Source organism: Sinohyriopsis cumingii, chromosome 15 (genome assembly GCF_028554795.1).
Source record: "Sinohyriopsis cumingii isolate HCF-2022 chromosome 15, ASM2855479v2, whole genome shotgun sequence".
NCBI classification, from domain to species: domain Eukaryota; kingdom Metazoa; phylum Mollusca; class Bivalvia; order Unionida; family Unionidae; genus Sinohyriopsis; species Sinohyriopsis cumingii.
In genome coordinates, this window is record NC_142975.1 from 107,178,986 (window position 1) to 107,206,772 (window position 27,787).

Here is a 27,787-nt window from a genome sequence, read left to right on the forward strand (position 1 = left end):
TACATAAACATATGAAGAAGATAACATACAAGATCCATCTGTTGTACCATGACCACATGTAGTGGACACATGAGAATGTTCAATATGAGGCCCATTTGCATACATACAAGAATACATTGATATATTAGACACTTGAGGAGCCTCAGAGGGAGAAGTAACTTAAACAGTATCACATAGTTGTTTACAAGTTAACAAGTTGCACTTTGTACACAAATCAAATAGTGCCTGAACCTGTTTATAGAATTATTATTACATGTATTACATTGAAAAGCATACACATATTCTAATGCATTTTGTTGCTGGATATGTGTAGCATAGGCCGGTACATCACTGCCTTCTACCTATTGGTATGTGCACAACTTTTGCTTACGTCCTAGTTCATTACAAACATGGCAACGAATCTGTTTTCCATGCACACACCGCTGTGTTATATGACCGTGCTATCCAAAATACAAGCAGATTTCGGACTCATGCCTAACCCCTTTTATCCATAATTATCCATGCTAAAAGTTTTGAAAGGTTGAGATTTTCACAGTTTTACTATATTTTATTTGGGAATGTTCATAAGATTTCTCAAAACTTTTTCTTGCTGTCTTTAAATAATTTATAACATTCTTCAATTTGCAGTTGCTCCAGAGATGTATGTTAAGGTAACACCACCTATAGTTGAAGTAAATTCTGCAGTTCATATTGAATGTTCAGCCAATGGTGAACCCTCCAATTACAAATTTTATGATTGGATTCACAAACTGGGAAACAATGAAGTGCGACATATTAAAGGCATTCTAGCAAACCAGTCAACATTAGGAATCAGCTTTCCAAGCATTACTATTGCAGATATGGGAACCTACACATGTTTAGTTGATAATGGTATAACAGGACCTGATGGACGCATTGTCCAGTCAATGGAAGCTTCAATAGATGTAATAGGTATGGATTAATGTTTTCTTATTTCTTCAAGCATGTTTTATCCTTGTTGCTAACCAAGCGTTTGTAGCATAAGGTAGTTTGTAATTGCATATGTGTTTGATATTATGAAATTTCCAAAAATAGACATGAAGTAACTGAAACACTATGAAAATATGATTTAAATTATGTAAGTAAGGAAGTAGCAAAGCGAAAAGTGCCTAGTTGTTGAATAATGATGCTAAGACTTAACTTTGAGCAGGAAAATACCATTTTTAAATATTAATTTGAATCATATTTACAGAGAATTCATATTCTCAGATGTTTTTATATCGTGTTGTATATGTGATAGTTAACAGCTGAGATAATTTGGTTCTCAAAAAATACTGTACAAAGCCACCTGGTGTTACAGACAATATTTTATGTATATACATAATTTACAGTAAAACATAAATGTGGACTGGTAATAGTAATTTTGGGAGTTCAGGTTTGGGGCCATGTCTATGATATGAGTGTAGGCTCTAATAGAATCATAGTGCCAAATTAGCTCATGAGTTTGTTTTATTCATAATTTATTTTATGAGCTATACTTCATTTGTAGGAACATTAATGTAAATAAATGAACCAGTCTAAAAAGATATATTACTTTGAGAAAAGCATTTAGTAGCACTTAGCTTGGGAATTAAGCTCCCAATCTTAATCACATTTTCTCCACGTCTTTACATTTTTGTATTTATTTTCATTAGTCAGTCTTATAAAAATGAATTATAAAATGATTAAATTTTTGTATATAGGTACAGAAAAGGATAGTAAACTATGACAAATTATGCATATATTGCTTTTAATCATCCAGTATTCACCTCATCCTCTTACTAAAATATGTTTATAAATTCTGCTGTGTTCTGAACGAAAATGTAATTCTGACCTTGATGGTGGCAAACGTATAAACCCTCTTGAAAATGTATTTCTACATAACTCCTCTTCCCCCACCCCTAGAATAAATGGTCCTTCTGAAATAGATTTTTCAATGAAATCACATATTGGGATACATAAAGTAACTATTACCATCAAGCTGTTTGATGAATTTGCTTTTGAACAAGTCCAGTGCATATTAATTAGGTAATCTGGCATCCGATTGGCTGAGCTTATCCACATTAAAGTACTCTTATTGTTTTGTTAAGTAGTTTTATCATAATTCATATATTTTTAACATGAAAATAAGTAATTATGCTTTTAGAGTTTGATAAATGAGGTACAAAAATGGGATTAGTTTTGTGTAGTGACCTTGTATGGAAATATAAAGAGATCAACATATTGGCTCCAAAACAATATATTTGTTTTCTGGTATCAGCCAACCTACCAGTAGTAAGATATAAAATGAAACTTACATATTCACAGATTATATGTTATTACTACTTTATGGTTTTAAAGTAAGAAACAGAAAAAGCAAAACACCATGTTCAATGACATTTAACAAATAATTTATTTTCCCTTGTATATAAACTGAATATATAAAAGAAACTTTCAGTATTGTGAATTAAATCTAAAGTAATCCTACAAGTTCAATCACAAGTCCAAAAGTATAGTGTTCCGAATCAATTATACTATGAATGTGATTATTGGCCAACAGTCTTGGACGAGCTAATGTGCCAATAGTCTGAATGTATCTCAGTGATATAATCCAGAACGGTCTTCAGTGAATTCAAAATAATCCCAAAATAGTGTTTTAGTCCAAACATGAATGAGCACCTTCTTACTCAATTTAATAATTTAAACAAAGGAGTCCTCAAAAATATAATCTGAACACAAATTAACTTAAAGATAGGAATAAATACTTTTGATGCAAACAACTTTATAGAAAACTAAGAAACAACAAGATGAATAGTGTGGGACACGAATTCAGTTTTAGAATCTTCTAAGTTGTAAATAGGGTCAGGTCTTTTACTTAAATTGTAGTTAAGAACAAGACAAAAATCGGGTAAAGCAGGGCCTTTTACCAATAAAAAAACAAAACATTGTCATGAACTCAAATCCTTGTACACAAGTTTGGAAAGCTTAAAGTACAATTTATAATCATGGACAAGGATTAGCTAGGTAATATTGCTATGTATAGTTAATCTGCATTGTTAGTTATTTTGTTTAAATTTTGTTTTATTTCATGACATGTTATTATAATGTAACATTGTATGTTGGACTTGACCTTGTCCAGAATTGAGTTCATTTCTGCTTGACCTGAATTGACTTTTTTATTTTATTATGTAAACAACTAATACATCACTAAATATTCTCAGTGTGTATGAGCTTAATATCAGGATCATTATTAATAGAAGTAAATATGTTTATTCGTGTCTAGACCAAGATTATTAGAATTGACCTGGTCTACCTAACATAGTCAAGGTTCTATATTTTAATTTTAATAATAGATTTCTCATAATAATTAACATTTTTATTTTGTCAACATCAGGATCATTCTAGAAGGTTATTTTCCATTAGGTAGTAGTTTGTTTTAGAAAATGCTAATCGTGACCTTAGTTCAGGCAGAAGACTATATTTTCTTATATAATCTTGTCACTGATGATAAATTTCAATGGTACTCTAAGATCTAGCACAATCAAGCTGTATTAGATGTTGTGTCCTGGGCTGGAATCTATTTATTAAAATTACTGTAATTTAGGTGATTTTATCTGGAAATACAAAAGTGTTTTGATACAATTCTTGGACAGAGACATTCACTGGTATTTATAGTGAATTCAAACCTGGAATTATATTACTGTGATTCAACTAAAAACTGTTGACACATTCAGGTTATAACAGACACCTCAACACCTTCAGCTTTGAAGTTAATTTGGACTTCTACTAAATTTTATTCTGGACTTTAAATTATTAGGACTTGTGTCTGTAATTCTATGATTATTTTGGGATTTAATTTGCAATACCTTAAGTTCTTTTTCTTTTTCACTTTTTCTTTTAGGAGAAAAAATTATTTGCTGATTTTACAAAAGTTTGATGCTTTTCATTCTTTTCTGCTATTTATTTTAAGAGCATAGACTTGTAACATAAAATTGGGGTCTTGTCCGGATACAGATTTCTCTAAAGTGTTTTTTGAAAAACTTGGTTTTGAAATTTAAATTTACCTTGTTTTAAAATTTCCTAATTCTGAGGCATTATTCCACATTTTAGCAATCTTTAGTGATACCAACAAGCTTTCACAATGTCATCTAAAGTGGAGATCTTTATTTCAGATCCTACCTAGGAACAGTTAGAGTCCTTGAAAAGGATGAATTGTTTCACCTTGCCAGAAAATATGATCTTTTTTGAGGCATAGCCATCTTTAACGAAGCAAGAAATAAAAAATATTTTGGTCTAATATTTGATGGAAAAGAATGTTTTGGATAAATGTGCTTTGTATTTGAATAGTCAGTCTCCATTTCACTGTAATTTACAAGTTATGGAATTACAATTAAAATACAAGAATGAAATACAGCTAAGAATGCTTGAGCTTCAAGAAAAACAAATGCAGTTAGGTACAGAGGAAATAGAGAGGGAAAATGCAGTTACAGAAGGAGAAAGAGGAGAAACAAATGCAATTAGATACAGAGGAAAGAGAGAGGAAAATGCAGTTGCAGAAAGAGGATAGAGAGAGAAGCAAATGCAATTTAATAAAGAGGAGAGAGAAAAATTGCAAAAACAAAAGGAAGAAGAGAATTGCAGATACAAAGAGCAAAGGAAGAAAGGGAATATCAACTTAGATTAAAAGAATTAGAGCTGGCAAGTGAAAAGCAATCCTCCACTTTACACACAAATGCAAGATCTGATGTTACTAAGAATATTCGGTTATTGTCCCCTTTTAGAGAAAAAAGTAGATAAGTATTTTCCTCATTTTGAAAACATTGCTGAAAATCTGAAATGGCAAAGACAGCATTGAAGTCTCTTATTTACAAAGTACACTTTTGGGAAAGCCCAAGACATCTACGCTTCCCTGTCAGTATAGCAAAGTGCTAACTATGATCTGGTTAAGGAATGCATTCTGAAGGGTTATGAATTAGTAAATGAGGCTTATCGACAAAAGTTCAGGAACTGTGGAAAAGAAACTGGACAAACTCATGTCGAATTGGCAAGAGAAAAAGAGCACTTATTTGATAGGTGATGCTTAGCCAATTAAGTTGATTAATATTATGAAAATCTCATACAACTCATATTACTTGAAGAGTTTGTGAGCTGTGTCCATAGGGACGTTAAGGCTTATCTTAATGAGCACAATGTCAAAACTTTAAAAAATGCTGCTTGACTAGTATTAATTAGTTCATAATTTCTTTAGTCAGTAAGTCTTCCACTCAGCAGTCATCTGGTTAAAAAGTTTTTCAGCCTAATACGAACCGTTCCTAATATCAATCTGGCACAACTTTTATAATTCAAGTGTCTGACAAGGTTGATCAGAAGTCCTTATCTCTTCCTATGTGTACCTATTGCAAACACAGAGAACCTGTTATTTCTGATTGCTACAAATTGAAAAATAAGCAAAATAATCAAGACAGACCTATTCCAAATGCTCATATTTCTAAGAGGTCAAGGTCATGGTCATATACTGAAAGGAATATATTTGTTGGGTCAAATAAACCCCAGTCTGATTTTATTATGGAGAATTATAAACCATTCCTGTGGAAGGGTTCTATATCACTCTTGGGTGATTTGGCCAATGTTATCCCTATTAAAATTTTAGGGACACAGGAGCTTCTCAAAGTCTATTTTTGTTAGGTACTTCACCTTTTCTAAGACTTCTTCTAATGAGAGTGTTCTTATTCAGGGAGTAGAGTGCGGCTTTGTTAATGTTTCTTTCCATTGTGTAAATTTGTCATCAGACTTAGACTCAGGACACGTGACAGTTGGAAAAGCATCGTTTTTACCGCTCGAGAGAATTTGTTGACCTAGCTGGGTATAAGGTTGTGTTTAATCCACTTATAACTAACAAGCCTTGCTTGCATCAGAAAGTCAATCCTATTGAAAAAGAATTCCCTGATTTATATCCAGCTTGCGCAGTTACTAGAGCTATGGCAAAGAAAGCTCTTGAGAATGATGTTAGTCAGGAAATTATTCCTTTAGCTGACACATGTATTAGTCAGGCTTTTGATGAGGTCACTTTTATTCCTTGTTTGGATCAATCAGAAGGTACTGATCACAGTGATCCTCTTTTACCTACTGATTCTCTTTATTCTGTTCAGGGCGACATACAACAATCACTTGTCGTCGAGCAGGAAAATGTTCCTGAGATTTCCTGTTTGTTTTAGAGGGCCATTAATGAAAATGAAGCCACATAAATACCTGTTTGTTATTTTGTTAAAGATGGGGATCTTTTGAGAAAATGGAGACTACCTGAGGTACCTGCTTGTGATGAGTGGTCAGTGAACTATCAACTTTTAGTTCTAAAATCATATAGACAGGAAATTCTCAGTCTTGCCCATGAAACTCCTATATCTGATCATTTAGGCATCAGTTAGACTTGTCACCAGATCTTGAATCACTTTTATTGGCCAATATTTATATATATATATAGTGATGTTTGCAAATACTACAGATTTTGTCACACTTGTCAAACGGTAGGAAAACCCAAATAGAAGATACCTAAGGCTCATCTGCAACCTATTCCTGCATTTGACGAACCATTTAGCACAATAATGATAGATTGTGTTGGTCCCTTACCTAAGACCAAGTCAGGTAATCAGTACTAGTTGACCATAATGTGTGTGTCTACAAGATTACCGGAGGTAATTCCTTTGAGGAATATTAAAACTAAAGTAATATTAAAAGCTTTGATAAATGTTTTTTTTTTTACTGAATCTGGCCTTCCGAAATCTGTCCAGTATTATCAGGGGTCAAATTTTATATGTGGATTTTTTTCAGCAAGTTATGTACAAATTAAGCATCCAACAATTCAAGTCTTCTATCACTCTCAGAGCCTAGGGGCTTTAGAAAGATTTTATCAGACTTTGAAAAATATGATTTCGTCATATTGTTATGATAAAGGAAAATATTGGGATGAAGACGTTCATTTGATATTGTTTGCTGTAAGGGAATCAGTTCAAGAATCTTTAGGATTTAGTCCCTTTTAACTAGTTTTTGGACATACTGTGCTTGTACCATTGAAGTTGTAAAAAATTGAAACTTCTTTCTAATGAAGATGCAGAATTTAATCTTCTTGAATGTTTCCGTTTGTAAGTATAAGTTGCCAAAGGCTTGTGAGTTTACAAGAACTAATCTGCACTCTACTCAGACAAAACTGAAATTAAGTTATGATAATAATACAAATGAAAGGAGCTTTCACTCTGGTGATAAGAGTTCTGGCTGTCTTCCCCGTACCACAAACTCTTCTTCGGGCTAAGTATTATGGTCATTACACTCTTGAAAAGAAAATAAGTATTTAAATTATATCATCAATACTGTTGGGAGGTGAAAACAAAAGCAACTTTGCCATGTAAATATGTTAAAGGAGTATGTTGATAGAGATAGCCAGGTTAATCGTGCAGTTAATTTAGTTGTACATGTCCCACTCAGACTCAGCGAGGATTTAAGTAAGGGAATGCAATCGGACTGTATTGATTTTTGAGTAACAAATCTCTGGAATTCAGAAATTATGAAAAGTCTGGACCAGAATGTTTCACATTAGCAGCAACAAGAAAATAATGAACTTAACAGTTATTACTTGAGTATGAGCAATTATTTCCATATGTTCCTACTTGAACAAATAAAACCTACTATGATGTTGAAATTATAAATTCCACACCTGTGAAACAGCTCCCGTACAGGATGAACCCTCTCAAACAGGAATACTTGAAAAAAGAAATTCAGTATTTGCTGGAGAATGATTTCATAGAACGAAATAAAAGTGACTGGAGTTCACCATTTATACTTGTTCCGCAACCAGATAATGCTTTCCGCATGTGCACTGACTATAGACGCGTGCATTTTGCCATGCTGATGTGCTGCCAGTCTTTACATATAATAATTTTTAAAAATCCTGAATGTTTTTGGATGAATTTGCAATAATCCAAAAGTGTTTTAGTTCAAAATGTTAAATAGCGCTGTGTAATAATAATGATTAATTTAAATAAATAATTGCTCAAAAAAATATCTGAACACAAATAAAATAGATTCCACTAGACTGATGTCAAATTAAGAATTAGTAATTGCTCACTTGGACTTCTTTTATACACAGACTTTCAACACAACAAAATTCCAAGGACTTAGGTCATTTACAAGTGAATTGTAGTTTCCTTTGGAATTCTGATGGAAATTTCCATTAAATTCATAAGGAAGGCCAGGTCTTTGTGCTTAATTTCTGACAAAGATCAGTTAGAACATGATGTTTCCATTGGACAAATGAATGTCCTGAATTCAGATCCAAATAAACATTAAAGTAAGGTCTCAAATTCTTGACAAAAGTTAGCTAGTAATTTGTTGTTTACAAAATGACCCTTACACTCTACAGTCATGGACAAATGTGAAGCATACAGTATAGATATACATAACAGTTTACATAACATTTTGTTATTTAAATCACCCATAAAGCAGGAATGATTAATTCTAATGAAATTGCATGTTCATTCAAATTTTAAATCAGCACATTTGGTTGGAATATAATTTATAATGAAACATAGTAACTCAAAGGCTTTCATTGTTATGAGTGAAGGTGTATTAATGTGTGATAAAATGATGGATAACAATGGTAAACAATAATATGCAAGCGCACAAGATATGTATTATATGTTTTGTTGGTGATGTGTGTGCGAATTTATTTGGAGATTTTAATATCTTCCTTGCATAGATACAGTACTGTTTTGGTGGTTGGTTATATTCATGATCTGATTCTTGTGGCAGGTAATATTCCATTGAAAATTAATACGTCTGAATAAACAGTTCGTTTCCTTTTTAATTATAATAGCCATTTTCACATCAAGGAAAGAACAGATGACAGTTATTACAAGGTAAATGTTGAGCTTAGAAGTCTAGAATGGGTGCAAGAGGACTATAGACAGGATCATAGACAGGATCATATTAGTGATGCTAGGGAAAAAATAATAATAATAGCAGTTGCATGTTTAGGCAGATTATGCTATAGAACTTTAAGAAAGTAAACAAATTTGGTATTGTTCGTAGTTAACTTTGTAAAATGCACTAATTAGCAATTTGTTTAAGTATTAGCATCTTTAAAGCATTACAGGATGTTAATATTCTTACATTTCTTTTGGGGGGCCCCGAGTGGCCGAGTGGTCTAAAGCGCTCTCCGTTACGGATCACTGCCATCTCACCTCTGTCGAGTCCAAGGCTCGGCTAATGTTGGTACGTGGGAAAGCCTGCCGGTAGCTTCTCGTGGGTCGGTGGTTCTTCCCTGGGTATTCCAGGGTTCTTCCTCCACCAGTTATACTGGCCGCCATGTATAGCCTATCTTGTGCTGAAAAATGGCGTTAAATCCTAGAACAACAACAACAACATTTCTTTTGCCACGTACAGCATAGTTGTGTCATGTTAAGGGGCAATACTGCACTAAATCCTCTAGACTGAATAGGTGAAATGAATTAGGATGCACTCTATGCAAAATTAATTGCTAAGTGTTTGAACAGATTCCTAATGCTACTACATTGCTTACTTTTTCAAGGACACCAGGTCCCAAGTCCAAGCTAAGCATACCCTCCTCCCATTAAAAACTGGAGGCTTATAATTCAAACAAACTTGGTATCAGCCTGAGTCCTTAACCATAGCCAACATATGGAATACCTCTTCAGTTTCCATGGATATTCTGCAAGTACATTTGTGCCTGGAGAGCTTATACAAATTTATCTTTGTTAACATTTTGAAATGCCATAATGTTGTCATTTTGAAATACATTTTTGGCCTGTGTTACATCTTGTTATGTTGAATCAGTAAAATTCTCCGTTCAGTCCTTGGTATAATCTGAGTACGTTGTGTTTCTTTTTGCTTCTTTTGAAGGCTTTCGCACCTTGTTCATGAGATGTTGTGTTCTGTTCGCTTTTAGTCCCTTCTTAATAATTGGCATTTATGTTAATAGTATGAACCCTTGTTTCATTTTACAGTTGTCCTGTTGTTTTTTGTATTTTTTCTCTTTCAGAGATGTTGTAGGATGTAGGTAAATGCAGAAAAAGTATGTGGAATATACATATCACCTGCTTATTATTCACTGGTTCATGCACAATTGCTCACTATTCTTTAGTGCTCTTGTCAGAGCTTCTCTGCTTCATCTCGAAGTCATCTGTTGTCTTGTTAAAAGCCATACATCTTGAGATCGAGATATTCTTCATAGATCTCATGCCCTCCACAGCATAGCAGGATTTCAGGTGTCAGCAATAGTGGACTCTGACCGAATCTCCAGGTGCAATAAAACTAGTCAGGAAGCAAGCACATTCTGACTGACTAAGGGAACCTCCTGGACAGTTGTTGCAATCAGGGCCAGCTTAATTAAACAAACATATTGTTCCAGTTCAAATCTCCTTCATCTTCCATTCATGAGTTCTTGTAGGTGCTTGACTAACCTTCTTTTCAAAAGTTTGGCTTCATCAATGATGTGTGGGTTTATTCAGCTTAAAGTGAGTGATATCATTTTCACTTCTGAGAACATCTTCCTCTATCATATATCCCCAGTTTTCCTTCACCAGTCCTAACTGGTACACCTAGGAGAAGAGGCATACAATCTTCCTCAGAATAAAGCAACTGAAAGAAAAGGAAAGTGATTGTTCCAAGATATTTTGATCTATTGATGTTATTTTTTCTTGAAGAAAACTCCAGGATGAGGCCTACTGCCTCGTCCAGGAACACTATGACTGGGTGAGCTCGAAAGATCTGCACTATGCTTACATTCAAATTCCACTATTCCTTCCCCCACATGAAAAAACTGGTTATTTTGTGGATGTATTTCATTTTCAGGAGCTTCCATTCTGCTGCCTCTGCTTCAAAACCATTACTAAAGTGATTGTTGTCAATGGGGTTTATTTTAGTTTTTTACATATCTCGATCCTTCAGTATTTCAGTTAAGTTATACCTTCGTTTGTTTACTGTGACTTCTTTCAGGTCTAATCTCCATTCTAAAGAAGACAAATCCACTATTTTCCATGACAAATTTCTACACCAATCAAGGCAGGATAATTCTCACCAGACAGGATTGCTCTGATTGTGCTCTTCAATGCTTCACTTATGGCTAAGACTTAATTGTATGCTCACCTTTGCTGGGAACTCTGAACATGACTGCTGATCTGGTTCCCATGGACAGACTCAGAAGAGATTACTCACATAATTTGCATTAATGGGTTCAAAGGGAATATCCTGGCAGACAGCTTGTTTAGATGGGGCTGTATGATCCTCATAGATTGGTATCTGCTCCAATTATTAGCAATGGTGCTTTTTCAACTGCGGGAGAGATCATATGAGACTGAATGACAGGCATCACTTTTATGTTTCTCCAGTGCCCAAAGAGAGTGCCCGCATGAGTGTCGGCCTCATTCAGTATGATTTTTTTTTGCTGTATGCATTCTCATTTCCATGTATCAAAATAATTCAAAATATTCTCCATGAAATTATACATCTCTCTGGCCCAATCCCATAGCTCCTGTATCACCACAATGGTTATGTTTCAGTGAGTTTCTCAACCTGGTGTTAGATAATACCAGGGGATTAACCGCAGATGCAGGATTTGGTGTCGCACTGTACAGGAGGTGTCTCCTACAAACCATAGAATTTCTCCATCTTCATTTTTGGTACACCTCTAACAATTGATCCACTCAGACCAGGTTGCCAATTGCATCATTCAGGCTAGAAGGCAATCCACTTCCAAAGTTTATTTATATAATGCAAAGTGAAGAATTTTGTATTATTGGTGCAGTACAAAACTTGTTCACCCTAACTTCTCTTCTTCAAATGCAGTTACAGTTTCTCTTTTTTCAAGATGAGAGAAAATGTTCTGTTTCTATTGCATAGAGCTACAAGGTAGTCGTTTCTAATAATCTCACATCCTCAGAGGATTAGACTTTTGAGCTGGACTCTCATCTTTCCGATCTTGCTCATTATCACCTAGATGGAACTTTTTTTTGTTATTTGAACATTATTATAATCCCCATATGAACCTTTGAGTGAATCTTGCTTTGGGAACCCCACCCTTAATATATTCTTCTGCCTCGCAATGTCACCAGTGAGGAGGAGTGAAAAAGGGTTGTTTACAGTACATTGGTAATTATGATTCCATTCCTATTTGGTGACCCTAGTTTCTGGCTTAGAATCAGTGCCCTGCGGTAGCTCCCATTTCTATTGATATTCCTAGTCTTAATCGTATCTGTGCTGAGCGATAGATTCACTACTTATTTAGGGTCTTACGTTTTAATTTTACTTTCCTAAAGGGAAAATGTTTAGTTAAAAATGTCTTTTCCTAACCCACAAATGTCCCTGTGATATTTTGGCAGGCACCATTTCCAAAAGGATTTGTCCTCACTTTTAGATTAGTTTTTCATTATCTCGCCATAAGGGACCTTTCTTTAATGAGAATTGTAGTGTGGCTACTACTGCATCATGTGCATTATGTGCCTACTTGAAATGTTCCTTGCTTCTCTTTGGATGACCTTAAGAAACAAAACTTCTTGTAGTCTCATGCTAGTTTTCATGATTTAATCTTCGATCTTTGGTGGACCAGAGAGAAGGAATAAATTCATTAGTTCCCCTCATGACAATATAGCGTGTGGCCAGGTCATCTACCGTTCTTACTCTGAACTCTTCTGCTGCAAGAGGAAGGGCATTGTTTTCTTATAACAGCTTTTGTTTTTGGATATATACCTTCCTCCTAATTGGTAAATTTAGCAACGCATTAGTAGCAGGTATCATATTCGGAGTTTTACAAATTATATGCAAATTATATGCATGTCACCTTGTCTAGTTGACCAGGAAATTAAAATTGTGCTATGAAAATACTGGATGTTTTAACTAAATTGTTTCAGATTTTATATAAAAATTCTTTTGGTTTTTTTTTTTCTTTTGTGTAATAATTGCAGTTAACAAAGAATACTGTATGTAAATAGTAAATGTAGAGGGCAAGAAAATGAAAGGTTGTAATGCATATATAGTTACAAAAGCAAAGACAGATACATGTATGTACAATATAGACATATATGGATTTATGAGGGTTTTGGAATTAGAGTTTTAAGGGGAAGAGGGATGTTTAAGTTAAACAGTATGAACTGAAAAAATTCAGCTAGATTTCTTTCAGACACGTTCAGTAGATAATTTTATCAAAAATACGTAAAATTTCCTTGTATTGCTTTGATATTCTAACAGGCTAGTCTCTCCTAACACGTCACCAATTATGAAAGCTGGATTGTTTGTTATAATTTAGTTATACTTACAACTGAATTGTTTCAGATCATTTATTTTATCTATTTAAATAGAAATTATCAACTGGTGACATATATCCAAATAATCTTTGATAAAGTGATTTTGAAAACGATTTAAGCATTGTTATATCCATTGAATTATTTGTCAAACAGTAAGTGTGCATTGGTCACCTATAATGTCCACATAAAACATAATTGATAAAAACATCTAGAAATGAACAATTCAATCAAAATATCAAATTTGCTTTAAAAAAGAAACAAAACATACATTATGGTATCACTGACATAATTTCACTATATTTGCTAAACACAATGCAGTACTCTACACTATATTACATGCACGTACCAAAAGACCACATGCGCTGCCCAGCACAACCTATATTTTATAGTTTTGCAAAGGAAGATACTAAAAAAGCTAAAATAAATTATACTCCTTTTTTATGTTTTGACACTTGCAAGGCCTTCTAATGCATAATACCTTTGAAAAATATATAATAAATACAACAGGTGGTGTACTAGCTGCATAAAATTTGCATGATTTGGACTCCTTTTAATATCAGTTTGCATCAGGTATATATGTATAAAGAACATAAAGTGTACTAGGCTAACATGTAAGAAAAATAGGCAAAGTAATCACTAATTGATGCTCGTTAAAGTTAAACTATGCTAAACTTAAGAACTTGTAAACAGTAGAAACTGCACACATATTTATTCTCTCTGTGAAGCTACCTCTAGGGACACGTATTTGTAACGTTTTACTTGCCACAGACAGAATTTTGCCTGCATAGCCAAAATGAGGGAATGAGTACATTTCCTGAGAACATTTGAAAGCAAATAATCAGCTGTTCATCTGATCAACAATAAGACTTATATTAAACCAATATTGCAAAGACTGACGCCTACACTATCAAGTATTTCATGTAAAACATACTTGTCAGGAAAATTTGATCACATTACTTTTTATAGGAGATGCTATTTCTGTTAAGTGGCCATACATTGCTTTTGAATAACAATCATATAGAAACCAATTTATTTAATGTTAATCCCCAAAAAATGAAATATAGGAGTGAATTACAATAGTTCAGTCTTCAAGGTACTAAGGAGCACACAAGGGTTTCAGTAGCATCAACCGAAAGGCTTTTAATGGCTGAAAAGGACATGCATTAGTTTATATGATTTTAGTTACATTCTTCATTTTGTTATCGCGAGGAAATTGTTGATAAAATTTATTAAGTGTTTTTCTTTAAAGCAAATGCCATTCTTTACATCTAAGAAGAAGGGAAATGATTTCAAGAAATATATAGTTTTATATATGAACAAAAAGTTCCCATTAATTGTGGTTTGAATGGATAGATGGCATAATTTCATGAGTCATGGTATATCATCAAATGATAAATGCATGTGGTTACAAACAGGATATAAATGTGAAATTCTTGTATTTGAATATCTGAGCTTGTGTTTGTTTCCTCTGTTTGGAAGCATTTTGATAAGTATTGGTGTTTGTTTCCTCTGTTTGGAAACATTTTGATAAGTATTGGTGTTTGTTTCCTCTGTTTGGAAGCATTTTGATAAGTATTGGTGTTTGTTTCCTCTGTTTGGAAGCATTTTGATAAGTATTGGTGTTTGTTTCCTCTGTTTGGAAGCATTTTGATAAGTATTGGTGTTTGTTTCCTCTGTTTGGAAGCATTTTGATAAGTATTGGTGTTTGTTTCCTCTGTTTGGAAGCATTTTGATAAGTATTGGTGTTTGTTTCCTCTGTTTGGAAGCATTTTGATAAGTATTGGTGTTTGTTTCCTCTGTTTGGAAGCATTTTGATAAGTATTGGTGTTTGTTTCCTCTGTTTGGAAACATTTTGATAAGTATTGGTGTTTGTTTCCTCTGTTTGGAAGCATTTTGATAAGTATTGGTGTTTGTTTCCTCTGTTTGGAAGCATTTTGATAAGTATTGGTATTTGTTTCCTCTGTTTGGAAGCATTTTGATAAGTATTGGTGTTTGTTTCCTCTGTTTGGAAGCATTTTGATAAGTATTGGTGTTTGTTTCCTCTGTTTGGAAGCATTTTGATAAGTATTGGTGTTTGTTTCCTCTGTTTGGAAACATTTTGATAAGTATTGGTAAAATACCTAGCATCATTCAGGTGTCTTAGGTCTCTTTAGATACTATATTTTGCATCCAGTTTTGATAATACTTGGCAAATGCATTAGTATTAGCAATATTTGAAGAAGTTTGGTTATGAGCAATATCTACACATATTTATGAGAGTGTCTTGTTTCTGACTGACTAATCTTGTGACTTTCTAGCTGCTCTCTTGATAGATTTTGATAAGATTTTGTTTGAACTTGGTACATTTTCTTGTATCACTGGGATTTCAGGTTCTGTAATAAGGGACATCTGTTGTTGCATCTTATTTGATGAAGTTGTTAGCCGCCCTGTTTCTCCTTAAGTTTCAACACAGCATGGTACATGGTTAAATAACACCAAGATTTGGAGAAATTTGTTTATGAGCAATATCTACACTTTTTTAATATGCCTTTATATTTTGAAAACAATTTTTGAACTATAGAAGAATAGGTTAATTTAGATGATCAATGCGTTAGAGTATAGTTGTCAGTTCCAATGCTATCTAAGCTTCCATAGTCAAATATTCATTTATGTTATTAAGGTAAGCACTTTTAAGCACTTGGGACTCTTGTTTTTCATGGATTGATCTGTTGTCAATTATTCACTGATCGGTTAACACAAGTGTAGCAAAATAGTCGGTGGGATTTCCGAATTTACAACAGGACACTTTTAACGATGATATAAATACAATGTTTAATAATGAATGACTTGAATGAGGAATTAATTAGGAATATGTGCGTGTATACATAATCCAAATATTGGATTAATTAACATACAAACGGACAGACTTAATAATGAAAAATACAAATAAATTACTTCACAAAATACAAAGACAAAGGGTGAATGGTTCACAGTGATTTCACAATGAAAAGATGGATATAGTTTACTCAGCTAGTAAACAATGTATAATTTTATTCATGTAGTAAAATTAATTCACTTAGATAATGAAATTATGCAAACAAAATGGGACATATATACAAACTATCTTTATTGTCACGAAAGATACAATGGCTTCTACGAACCCCAAAATTAGCCCATGGCTAAAAGATTATATGCACACTTTATTTCATCTCCATGGCTGCTACAGTTCAGCTTCATGGCTGCTACAGTTCAGCTTCACAGCTGCTATGGTTAATTCCTTTGGTTGGCTTTACAGCTTGCACCACATGGACCTCGATCACTTTGATAACTTTGAACGCTCGGGTCATTCTGGTCACTCTAGCCACTCTGGACACTACAGACACTCTGGACAGCTCTATATCTGAAAATGGGCAAGTCCTTAAAGTAGACCGCTGACTGTCAAGTTTTACCTACGGTGATGTATTTATACACAGATATAGTCTGTGCACTGAAGGCATTCAGTTCTTCCCATCGAGAGCACTTCGCATGTGCGGCATAGGATGAATCAAACTCACTATTTCAAAATACAAGGCAACATACATAAAGACCCCTCGGGTATCATTGTACACAAAAAGCAAAACCCGAGTACATGTATTTAATAAATTAAAGAATTAATACAATTCCGTGACAACAAGTTGGCATCACTTAAGTCCCCACATCTACTTGGATGACTTCCATGGAAAGTGATGCACACATTTATCTGATAGTCAATTTGTGTCCATATGAAAATGTTACAGCTCAGACATCCTGTGTATCTGCCACAACTGCCATGTTAAAAATCTTGCTATTGCAACTTCTTCTGATTCAGGATAGTCATACTAACATGGGGTTTTTACAACAAACTTCTTATGATGTCTTCTTAGTGTTAAGTGGCAACGGTGCTGATCTGCCATGCATATGACAGTCACATCAGTCATCTTGAAAATTTTATTGATGCTACTCCTCCTGAATGGAAAGTCGTATTAGCACTGGGTTTTCACCAAAAGACTTCTTATAATATCTGTTAGAAATTAAATGAAAATGGTTACAATCTTATTTCTAATATGACACAATATCAGTAATTTTGAAAAATCTTACCTACACCCCTTGTTGTTTGTTTGGACCTAAATACAAACTGTACCACATTGACAACCTATCTGTCCACCACAGCAGCTAATTTGATAATCTTGCTATTGCCGAATATTACCAGAAATGGTTTCAATACTCAACACTTTAAAAGAAGTTCTAGAAAGTTGGTGTGATCAATAGAGTATCGGATCCTTTGAGAAACTATTATTTATAATTTTGAGTTCAAAACCACATTCAAATGCTTCAAAATATTTATACAGAAACTATAAAGAAAATAATAAGAAATATCCTCTAGAGCATGGATTAGCATTTTTTCAAACATAGCCGCCAGATCAGGTACACTACAAATGTGTGCCCTGTATTGATATTAGCTGAATTGTACACTGACAAATGGTAGCTAAAACATGTGTGTCGTCCGGCAGCAAAGGTGAAAGTGTCCAAAACTATCATATATATTAAATCAATAAAACTTGTCTATTTGCTTGAATATAAATCAGTGCTTTTGACAGAAAAGTTCTTCCTAGGGTTAAGAATACATGTACCATAGTGAAATATAAGCACATATAACAGCATTTACATTGGTCTTTCTATAAAAACAGTTGCTGAAATTAAGTAAAGCTGCATAAGTTCCCGAAATAGACTGATATAGGGGTCAAAATCTATATAAACACAAGTTACATATGCAATTTAACCGAATGATGTGGTCATAATTGGGACAAACTGAAATAAGAACTCAAATATAAATTTTATATTGATCATTTGCAAAGTATATCTCAGATTGTGGTGCAACAATGCCATTATTTTGCTTTCACACTTCATATGATATGGGTACAAGGTTAAGCTTATCTTTTCCAAGATTTAACATTTTATAAAATTGAACTTCAGTTTTTAGCATTGAATATCTATGATAGTATTATGCTTAACTTCTTTATAATTGTACCTTTTTGTGCTAGTTGCATTACATTATGTACATTTAATATTTAAGGTGTTCCTGTGGCTTTTGCCAGTGATACAGCATTTATTGGGGAGACCAATATGTCTGCCAGTATAAGGGTACCTTACTTCAGCAACCCTTCGATAATTGACCTCAAGTACTTCAAGACATGGAACAACACTCCAATAGCCAATGATACAGACACACAGGTTTACCACACAGAAGCCAATGTATCCACAATTTTCCACAACACTGCTGTAGTTCTTCAAGGAATGGAAGCAGTTCTTCACTACAGTCACCTTCAGGAGTCTGACTTTGGTCAATATAAATTGGTACTATACAACAACAAGGGAACCACAAATCTAAATGTCCATTTACAGGCATTAGGTAAGCTTGATAGCATTGGATTGCTTGTAGTTACATGCATGCTTACCAAACCGTTCATCTGAAGAAGCTGGTTGAATATATATTTCTATTTTAGCTATTATTGTTATGCTCAGTTTCTTCCAAAACTAATTAAATTAGTTTCGTTTTAGTTTCTTACTTCATATTATCTTGTAGCCCTAGTTTGTTTTGCACATGATCAGTATTTTCTTGCATCATTCTGAAAACTGTTAGTATAATGCAGATCAAAGTAAATTACTATGGACTATCCACTTTATTTCTGGATAAGGAATCTAGGACTCTGAACTCTCAAAATGTTGGATTCCCTTGCCATGTGTCCAGAGCCTCAACTTCACTATAGATAGTCTCATATTTTCTAAGGTCAACTACTAAACTATTGTAATTAATTTTTACTGGCTTTCCTTTGAGATATGATCTGTGTCATTGACATCTAAAATACAAACCCTATCCACTTTGATTCCAAACTTGAAATGTCAAGGTAAGTTTATTGAAAGAAGAAAAAGAGCTTTTCTGCACAAAAGGTTTAGTTCTCAATTGTTTATTCTCTCCAGCTATGTGGATGATTTACATGCGGGTTACAAAAGTTTATCATGTGTTAAGGTCACTGTGACTAAAAAAAGAAAAAAATTGTTATTGCATAATAGAACTATAACTTGGTTATAGACCACATACTTTGAGAAACATGAGTACATGCCTTTAAAATATTGAATGTTTTGTGGCCATAAGTTCAAACTCAAGATCATAGTGGCTGAGTACCATTTTTTTCAAAGGCAAACTCCTTCACTATACATAGAGGATTGCTTGTAGTTAGATTTAAAAACAAAACTTTATTTAAGAATTGATTTTCTTTCAGCACCACCATCCCCTGTAGAGCAATTTTACTTCTACAAGTTTGTAGGACACTACATGGAATTTTACTTTGTTCCTGGGTTCAACGGAGGATATCAGCAAACATTTACAATCCAATTTAAACCATCAGGAAGTCTGGATGAATCCTGGAAAAACACGAGTATAAATGGAGTATCAGAGATGGATGAGAGATACAGACTTCCTAATGGAACATTTCATGTGACAGTTGAGAAGCTACAGCCAGGCAGATATGTCTTCAGAATGTTTTCTGTCAATAAGAAAAATATAAGAATGTATTCACAGGAAGTTCCAGTTTACATTGAAACAGGTGAGTTCTTTAAGGAAATAGTCTTTACCGTTACCTGAATTACATAATTGATAAAGTAACTGTGATATTATTCAGGCTTTCAGCTGTGAGATATATACCATAATCTTTGGTGAGATTCGTGTATGTTAATAAACATTTTTCATCATATTAATGTTTATCAATGTAAAATCCAAACAGTGTTATTTGGCTTACATTGTGTAACATGTGAAATGCCTGCTGTATTTGTTCTGTGGTTTGGAACTCCAGAATATGACTGATCTCAGACCCAGTGGGATTTTATTGTATCCTCAAATCCTGGTTGCCAACTAGGTTGTTCTCAGGATCTTGCCCATGTCATCCTGTTGTCAACTGTTGTATGCCATGTGTTGCTGACTATTTCATATTCAGGGTTGCTGATATGATTGAAGGCTGAATTATTGACTGGGTCACTGGCTTTTACTCAACTGGCTTATACTCACAGAATTGTTTAAATCAATATGCTTGAATTTAACTCTTGTGTCACCAAAATAATGAGAGAGGAAACTATACCCTAAAAATAGACTGGGACTACATTCATTGGAACTGAACAGAAAGTGATAATTGTGACCCAAGTCCAGATCATGGATTTGTCAGACCCAGTTTATTTGTAACAAAGTACAGGGTTATTACAACTAAATGTCAAGCTGATTCTGACCATATTACAGGCTGAAAAGGATCGTGTGAAATACCAAGAAATTGTGTCTTAGATTTAAATGTGACATTTACAGTTGTTTAAAATATGATATATCTTACTATTTCCCAGGTAGACCACTCCAATGGCCTAGTGGTTAGAGCATCAGCCTTGGGTGTGGGAGGTTGTGGGTTCGATCCCCGGCTGAGTCATACCAAAGACTTACAAAAATGGTAGTAACAGCTGCCTCGCCTGGTGCTCAGCATTAAGAGGTTAGTGTTAGGGCTGGTCGGCTTGGTGTCAGGATAATGTGACTGGGTGGGATATCATGCCACATGTCCGAGACATGATGCCCCAGTGCTAGACATCACTATAAACTCATACTGCAGACATTATAGTGATATGACTGAAAAATTGTTAAAGCTACGTTAAAAATCCATATCACGAACACACACACACACACACACACACATTTCCCAGGTATGTTGAGCAGTTCAAAATTTAATTTAAGGAAACAAGACACCAATTTTGTTTGAGATAATTGCACTGTCCTATATAAGAATGAAACAAGATAATGACCCTATCTTGTATACAAATGAAATTAATGAATCTTTATTAAGAGAATAGAAAAATACTAACACTGCAGTCATATATATATATATATATATATATATATATATATATATATATATATATATATATATATATATATATATATATATATATGTTTATATCCTGCATAGTGTATTACATTATATTCTACTAAATAACACTTGTATATTAAAGCATTAAACTATTCTTATGTCACATTCATGATTTACTTCAGTTCAATATCATATGTTCATATCCTGTTGGCATCATATGGACTGTTTAGTAATTATAATAAACAAATTATAACAAAAATGTGCTTTTCTCTGTTAAAGATGCAATATATTTACTGATCATTCTTTAAAGCACTGCGTTTTATTTATTGTTTCTAATTAACAATGTGTTATTTAACTTTATCTAACTGAACATATGTAAATATATTTATTCAGTAGCATTATATATCTTTATTTTATTTTATTATATGCTATTGTAATGAAACATTGTATGCTGGACTTAATCTTGTGCAAAATCAAGATCATATTCTACTTGACCAGCATTGTTTGTTTTTTTTTAAATTCTGTAAAGAGAGCTTCTGATTATAACTAACATTTATCTTATAAACATTCAGAACCTTCCAGACTGAAATTGTTCATTACATAATAGTTTTTTTTAGAAAATGTTAGCTGTGACCTGAGGTCAAGTAGAAGACAGCATAATCTTTTTTCTGAAAAGATTATTTTATCATGCTTTAATAACTTAGCAGAATCAATTATGTTGTGTCCAGCATTTAATTTGGGCTGGAATTTATTTCTTCAAACTATTTAATTCAAGTGATTCTTCTCAGGAAGAACAAAATGCTCTGCAAAAATAACATTCCTGGAAATAGATACTCAAATTTATACTGACATTTCAAATTAGGATCCTGTACATTGTTTGATTGTTTTATCAACATTTCAGCATTGGACTTAACTTGGATTTCCACTGAAGTTTATTCAGAACTTTAACTATTAGGATTTGTGTCTTAATTCTAGAATTATTGGGATTTAACTTCCAATACCACAGTTCTTTGTTCACATTTTCACTTGGTGTTCTTGGGAAATAAATTATTTGTTTCATTTTGCAAGGCTTGGTGCTTCTCATGCATTTATATTGCCTATTTTAAGACCATATATATATATATATATATATATATATATATATATATATATATATATATATATATATATATATATATATTGGTGTAAGTATTTTAATGATTTTAGTAGATTTATGTAGAATTAAATCTTTATTCTGTATCTTGCACTAAATATGCTAATACTGCAACCAGAAGCATATATAGCCTACAATGAAAATGGGTCCTGTCAAATTACAGTTTACTTCACTGCAGTATCATACATCAATATTCTATGTTATATTCTGCTAATCGTTCGTGGATCTCTAATTGATTATAATTTTTAAAGAAATCATCATGTAATACAAATGTTATCTCACTTGAAAAATTTTGAGACTGATTATGGGCTCATGACTTCTCCATTTTTAAAGAATGTTTAATCATTGCTGCTTTAATTGTATCAGTGTATTACAACTGTCTGTTTAATACTTTGTTGATTGTCAATTTGCATCCTTGTTTGATTTATGCCACTATAATAAAAGCACTTTGTCATTTTCCAATTTACTGAATTCGATATCATTATTCAACAAACAATATAATGTTGACTTTAAATAACGTTGTAACCGTTGGTTACATGGCATTTTTAATTACATTATTTGTGATAATATGTACAACTCTCTATTCAGAAATCAAGCATTAAATGAATCTTGTTTTTGCTTCAGCTGAAATATGTATGTTAAATATTATTTGCTTCATGTTTGGTTAGAATGAAGAAATATACAAGTCAGTTTACTCTTTCAAGGTTTTATTAAAACAGACAAAAAATGTTCTGTGATAACAGTAAAGTAAGTTTGAATCATGTGTTATTCATGGATAACTGTTTACACAACATGTATTTGATAAATATAATATTATGCAAACTATGATTTGCATGAGAAATCAATAACAGTGAAGGACCAGTTTATATATATTAATATTTGATGATGTTAAAAGTCAGACGTACTGGCATCATATAAAAAATTTCAAAATGTTTCTAAAGATATTAATTTTTCTTTGTAGTAAACATCAAAAAAATTACTTTGGTTAAAAAACCTAAAAGCTCATATCAATTTCGTCCAGTTTCAGCTAGTCATTTTTATGAATAGCCAGCTATTGTAAAGTTAAGAGCTGAAAATCAACATTTTACATGCTCTTACTATATAACTACAAAAACAAATCAGATTTGTGTTTTCTGTTGCCTTTTTATTATATTTTGCATGGTCTGAATCAACCAATCATTTGGACTGAGTCAACCTGTAATTTGGTCTGAATCAGCCAGCATTGTGTTCACTCCCATTTCAGCGCTTTATGTGGTAAAACAGCTACTGTAGCAATAGAGGTAGGTAATGAAAATGGTGTCCCCTCGGGTGTTGACGACTTTGCCATTCTTTATGACTAATTTGTGCCAGTTTTTGACATACAGCTGTGGTAACATCTATGGACATGTTTTCAGCATTCACATCTCACAGTCGCTTTCGGTGTTTGTGACTTGCTCTCAATAACTAAAATGGATCAGTATTTGGCATTGATTACTATTACTCCAATACTCTCAGATCTCTGCCCAGTATATAAAATTAAACTGTGGTTTTACTTGACTAAAAGCTAAGACACAACATGATAATGCATAGCCTATTTTTAATTCAAATGAGAACTTTAGTAAAACGAAGAGTAATATCCATGTTTTCTCATGCTATCATCCCTACTGGTAGGTCTTGCAAACGTGCATACGTAATTTCGATCTACCATCAAATGTGGGTGCCATGATTAACAACTCAGTACATTGTAAATCTGACCAAATTTGACTCAAAACATTCTTGCCACAAGGTTTTGTAAACAATTCTGAGCCATCATCAAATATGACCACCATTACTAAAGATAGAATTTAATAGAAGCTAACAAAATTGAATATGATCAATATTAACAATAAAAGCAGTTCACAAAGTTTTATAGGAATCATCTTTCCATGTGTGCTTTTCATGTTTGTGCAAATTATGTATGTGTGTGATTTGGATTTTTAACAAAGCTTTAACAAGTTTTCTGTCATATCGGTACGTTGTATGCAGTATGGCAGTTTATGGTGATGTCTAGCACTGGGACATCATGCCACAGACATGTAACATCATGTCCAAACAGTCACATTATCGTGACACCTGGAATACCAGTCCCAACACTGACACCTTAATACTGAGCACATAGGGAGGCAGATGTTAATATCATTTTTATCAATCTTTGGTATGACTTGGCCTGGGATCGAACCCATGACTTCCCTCATCCGAGGCAGATGCTCTAACCACTTTGGCCACCGGACCAGTTTGTGCAAATTATGCAGATCCAATATTGAATATGGTCATTGTTATAAAACTACAAAGACATAACTAATTATCAAATCCTGCACAGTAGAAGTTAACCAAATATCAGAGAAAGCAATGTAGCATAATGCCTTGTAAATATAAAATAGGATAATCCACAGATTTTATAGCATTAAAGAAAATCTACAAATAACACTGACTATTCGTTACAGTTTGCATTTGGTCTGGTACAATAGTTTTTATATACAAAGTATATTATATATTTAACAATCATGACTTCTTTATTTGTAAATGTATTAAATAATAAATTATCACTCTTTCACTTGTATCAATATTTGACACATTAGAGGCAAAGAATCTGTTAAAAATAGAAGAACAACATTTTTTGAATTGAATATCTTTTTTTTAAAATTAAGGTATGTTTAAAACTTAATAAACCTTACCCCTAAATGTTTAAAGAATTCTTCAAAACAAATCGCTGAATGAGACAGGGATAATATAATGCAGTAGGGGTGTGGGGGTGCAGACTGTACTGGGTGACACCATCAGAGGGGGGTGACACCAAAATTACCGTTTATAACAAAATTTAAGTTTTGTGCAGGAAAGAGGTTCATGGGGGTGACACTCTGAGTTACTGCAAATGACTGTCTATATAATGTTTGAATTTTTGTGCGGGAAGGAGGTCTTTGGGGGTGACACTATGAGTTACCACACTGGGTGACACCAGCCCTAGTGACGCCACTGATATAATGTTAGTGAAATGCATCATTCTTTAAAATAATTAATTACCACAAAGATAATTTCGTGAAAATAACCCAACTGAAATCATAATTTCTTCAAGCAAGCTTGTGACATGCTTGAGAAAACTATTAATGTGCAAGCTAGTATTTGGAACCTTGCAGCAAGCTTGCACAAATCTGCACTGAAGAAAAAACACATGGAAGAAATATTCAAAGCTTACACAATCCTAAATATATACAAGCTTGCAAGGATTAACAACAAGCTAGTGCAAACTTGTGGGAATAAACAATAAGCATGTGCAGCTTGTATGAAAAAACAAGCTTGCACAATATAATGCAAGGTTCATTGCTGTAAGAATGTTGCATGAAGAATGACATTACAGATCAGTCAAGAATACTGTTCATGATAATAAAATGGTTGCAGATAAATTAGAAAGGAGATTATATATAAAATAAATCAGAAATAAATGGAACAAATTCAAACTTTTATGAATTAGATTTATTTACAAAACTCCACATATCTTGAAACAGCCTTCTTTCTAGTATAAAGTTTGAAAATGGTGTTAAGATAATATGAACTTCTTATAAAATTCTTTTGCTAATTCTCTGTATTGTATGGTGAAAAGCATATGTCAGCAAATTTACATTAGATACTGCATTTACCTGACACTGTAAAACAACTTGGATCATTGTGGGTGTATTTAGGTTTTAATTTGAATGCATGAATGGTAAAATTATAATACTTTTTGGAATGCAAAGTCCTGTTGTGCAGATTGCAAATGAGGTATCAGCTTTGCTTAAAATTACCCATTTATAAAGATCATATTAAACAAGAAACTGCTCGAGGATATTTTTACTGTAAGATACAGTTACAACTAAGTATATATTATTTAATTGATAAAAATGTCCTCCCAGAGTATATGATATATTGTAAAGGAGTACCCATCAGCTTAATGTCAGCATTATCATTTTGGTACCGTGTCAAAATATTTTGATACAAATAATTGTTGACAACTCCGATTCAGGTAACCAGCACAAGCTTGATGATACCTGTAATCTCCAAGAGATAGACATCTGATTTCAATCCCAAGAGTAGTCTAATAGATGCTGTCTAAAAGAAAAACACATATACATTTTTCAGCAGACAAATAGTTTGCCTGGAGAGATATACACATACTGAAGTGTACATGCATGGCAGATTTTCAACATGTCCTACCCATCTTTTTTCCTCAAGCTTTAAAATTCATCCTGAAAATGTTTGATAGTTTATAGACAAGTGCTTGCAATCTAGGTGAATGCATATAACCATGTTAATTTAGTGAAAGGGCCAACTATAAAGTTCATATCTTTGTGCATTCTCTGGTACAAAACAAAGTTCATGCACAGAGTGCAAAGTGATCTTCAGTGTAGTTTTGTGTAAAAAGAAACAACAAGTAAAATTTATATCATTCCTGCCTGATGTGAATCAAATCAGCCAAAGATAATTTTTTCCATGTTACTGATAACATAATTTTCTAGAAATATTGTCCTCATTAGCAAAGATACGTCACTGAATATTGAATGAAAAATATATTGGCCCTTTCATCACCTGAAAAAATAGATATGGTTATAGTTGGATTGACAAGGGTAATACTATGTACTCTAACCACTGCTGGAGCAAAAACATGATTAATTTCATGGAAAAATTCACAATGATGATTTGAGGATTCAGGCTAAGCAGGTACTATATATATATATATATATATATATATATATATATATATATATATATATATATAATTTATTACTAAACAAAGATAAACAGTTTTATAAATATTTGTATTATGTATAATGCACACTTATTAGAGGTATAGAAAATAATAAATAAATAAATAGAAAAAATAATAACAAATAAAATAAAATATAAAATATATTAAAAAATATATCTTGATATAATCTTGACAAATGTTAAATAGGTTATCAGAACTCAATTTGTATACTAAAAACATATGGTGTGCATAACACTTACTATCAAGTATTTTATAAATAATTATATTGAGAATTAATTTTAAATTCACTTACATTTTTAAAGAATTTGTAAACTTATTTTTATGATATTAGATTATACTTTTACCAATTAAGTTTTTCTGCAAAGTAAAATAATATGAAAATATTCTTATCTAATTGTAAACGGGACATAATTTAGGGGAAGAAAAAAAATTAAATTAAAAAAATTAAATTGATTAAAAAGAAACCGGTCACACATTCTGTGTTGGTATTGATTATTTTGTAATATATATATATATATATATATATATATATATATATATATATATATATATATATATATATATATATATATATATATATATATATATATAGCATTGGTGATACATGCAACTCAGCTCAAATGGGGATGCCAAAGGTGATGCTCATCCAAGATGCCTTTTTCAATTTATGCTAACATGCAATGTGCAATGACAC

The 27,787-nt window shown here is 32.8% G+C and overlaps 1 protein-coding gene across 1 annotated transcript in view; it reads left to right on the top strand.

Moving 5' to 3' along the window:
• Positions 1–19,926, top strand: part of LOC149782434 (nephrin-like) — a 58,352-nt gene extending 38,426 nt beyond the window's left edge. The window contains exons 4-6 of the mRNA XM_089935138.1: positions 628–930; positions 18,358–18,693; positions 19,565–19,926. Of these exons, the coding sequence (XP_089791264.1) occupies positions 628–930; positions 18,358–18,693; positions 19,565–19,926 (1,001 nt within the window). The remainder of the gene's footprint in view (positions 1–627; positions 931–18,357; positions 18,694–19,564) is intronic.
• The last annotated feature ends 7,861 nt before the right edge of the window (positions 19,927–27,787 follow it).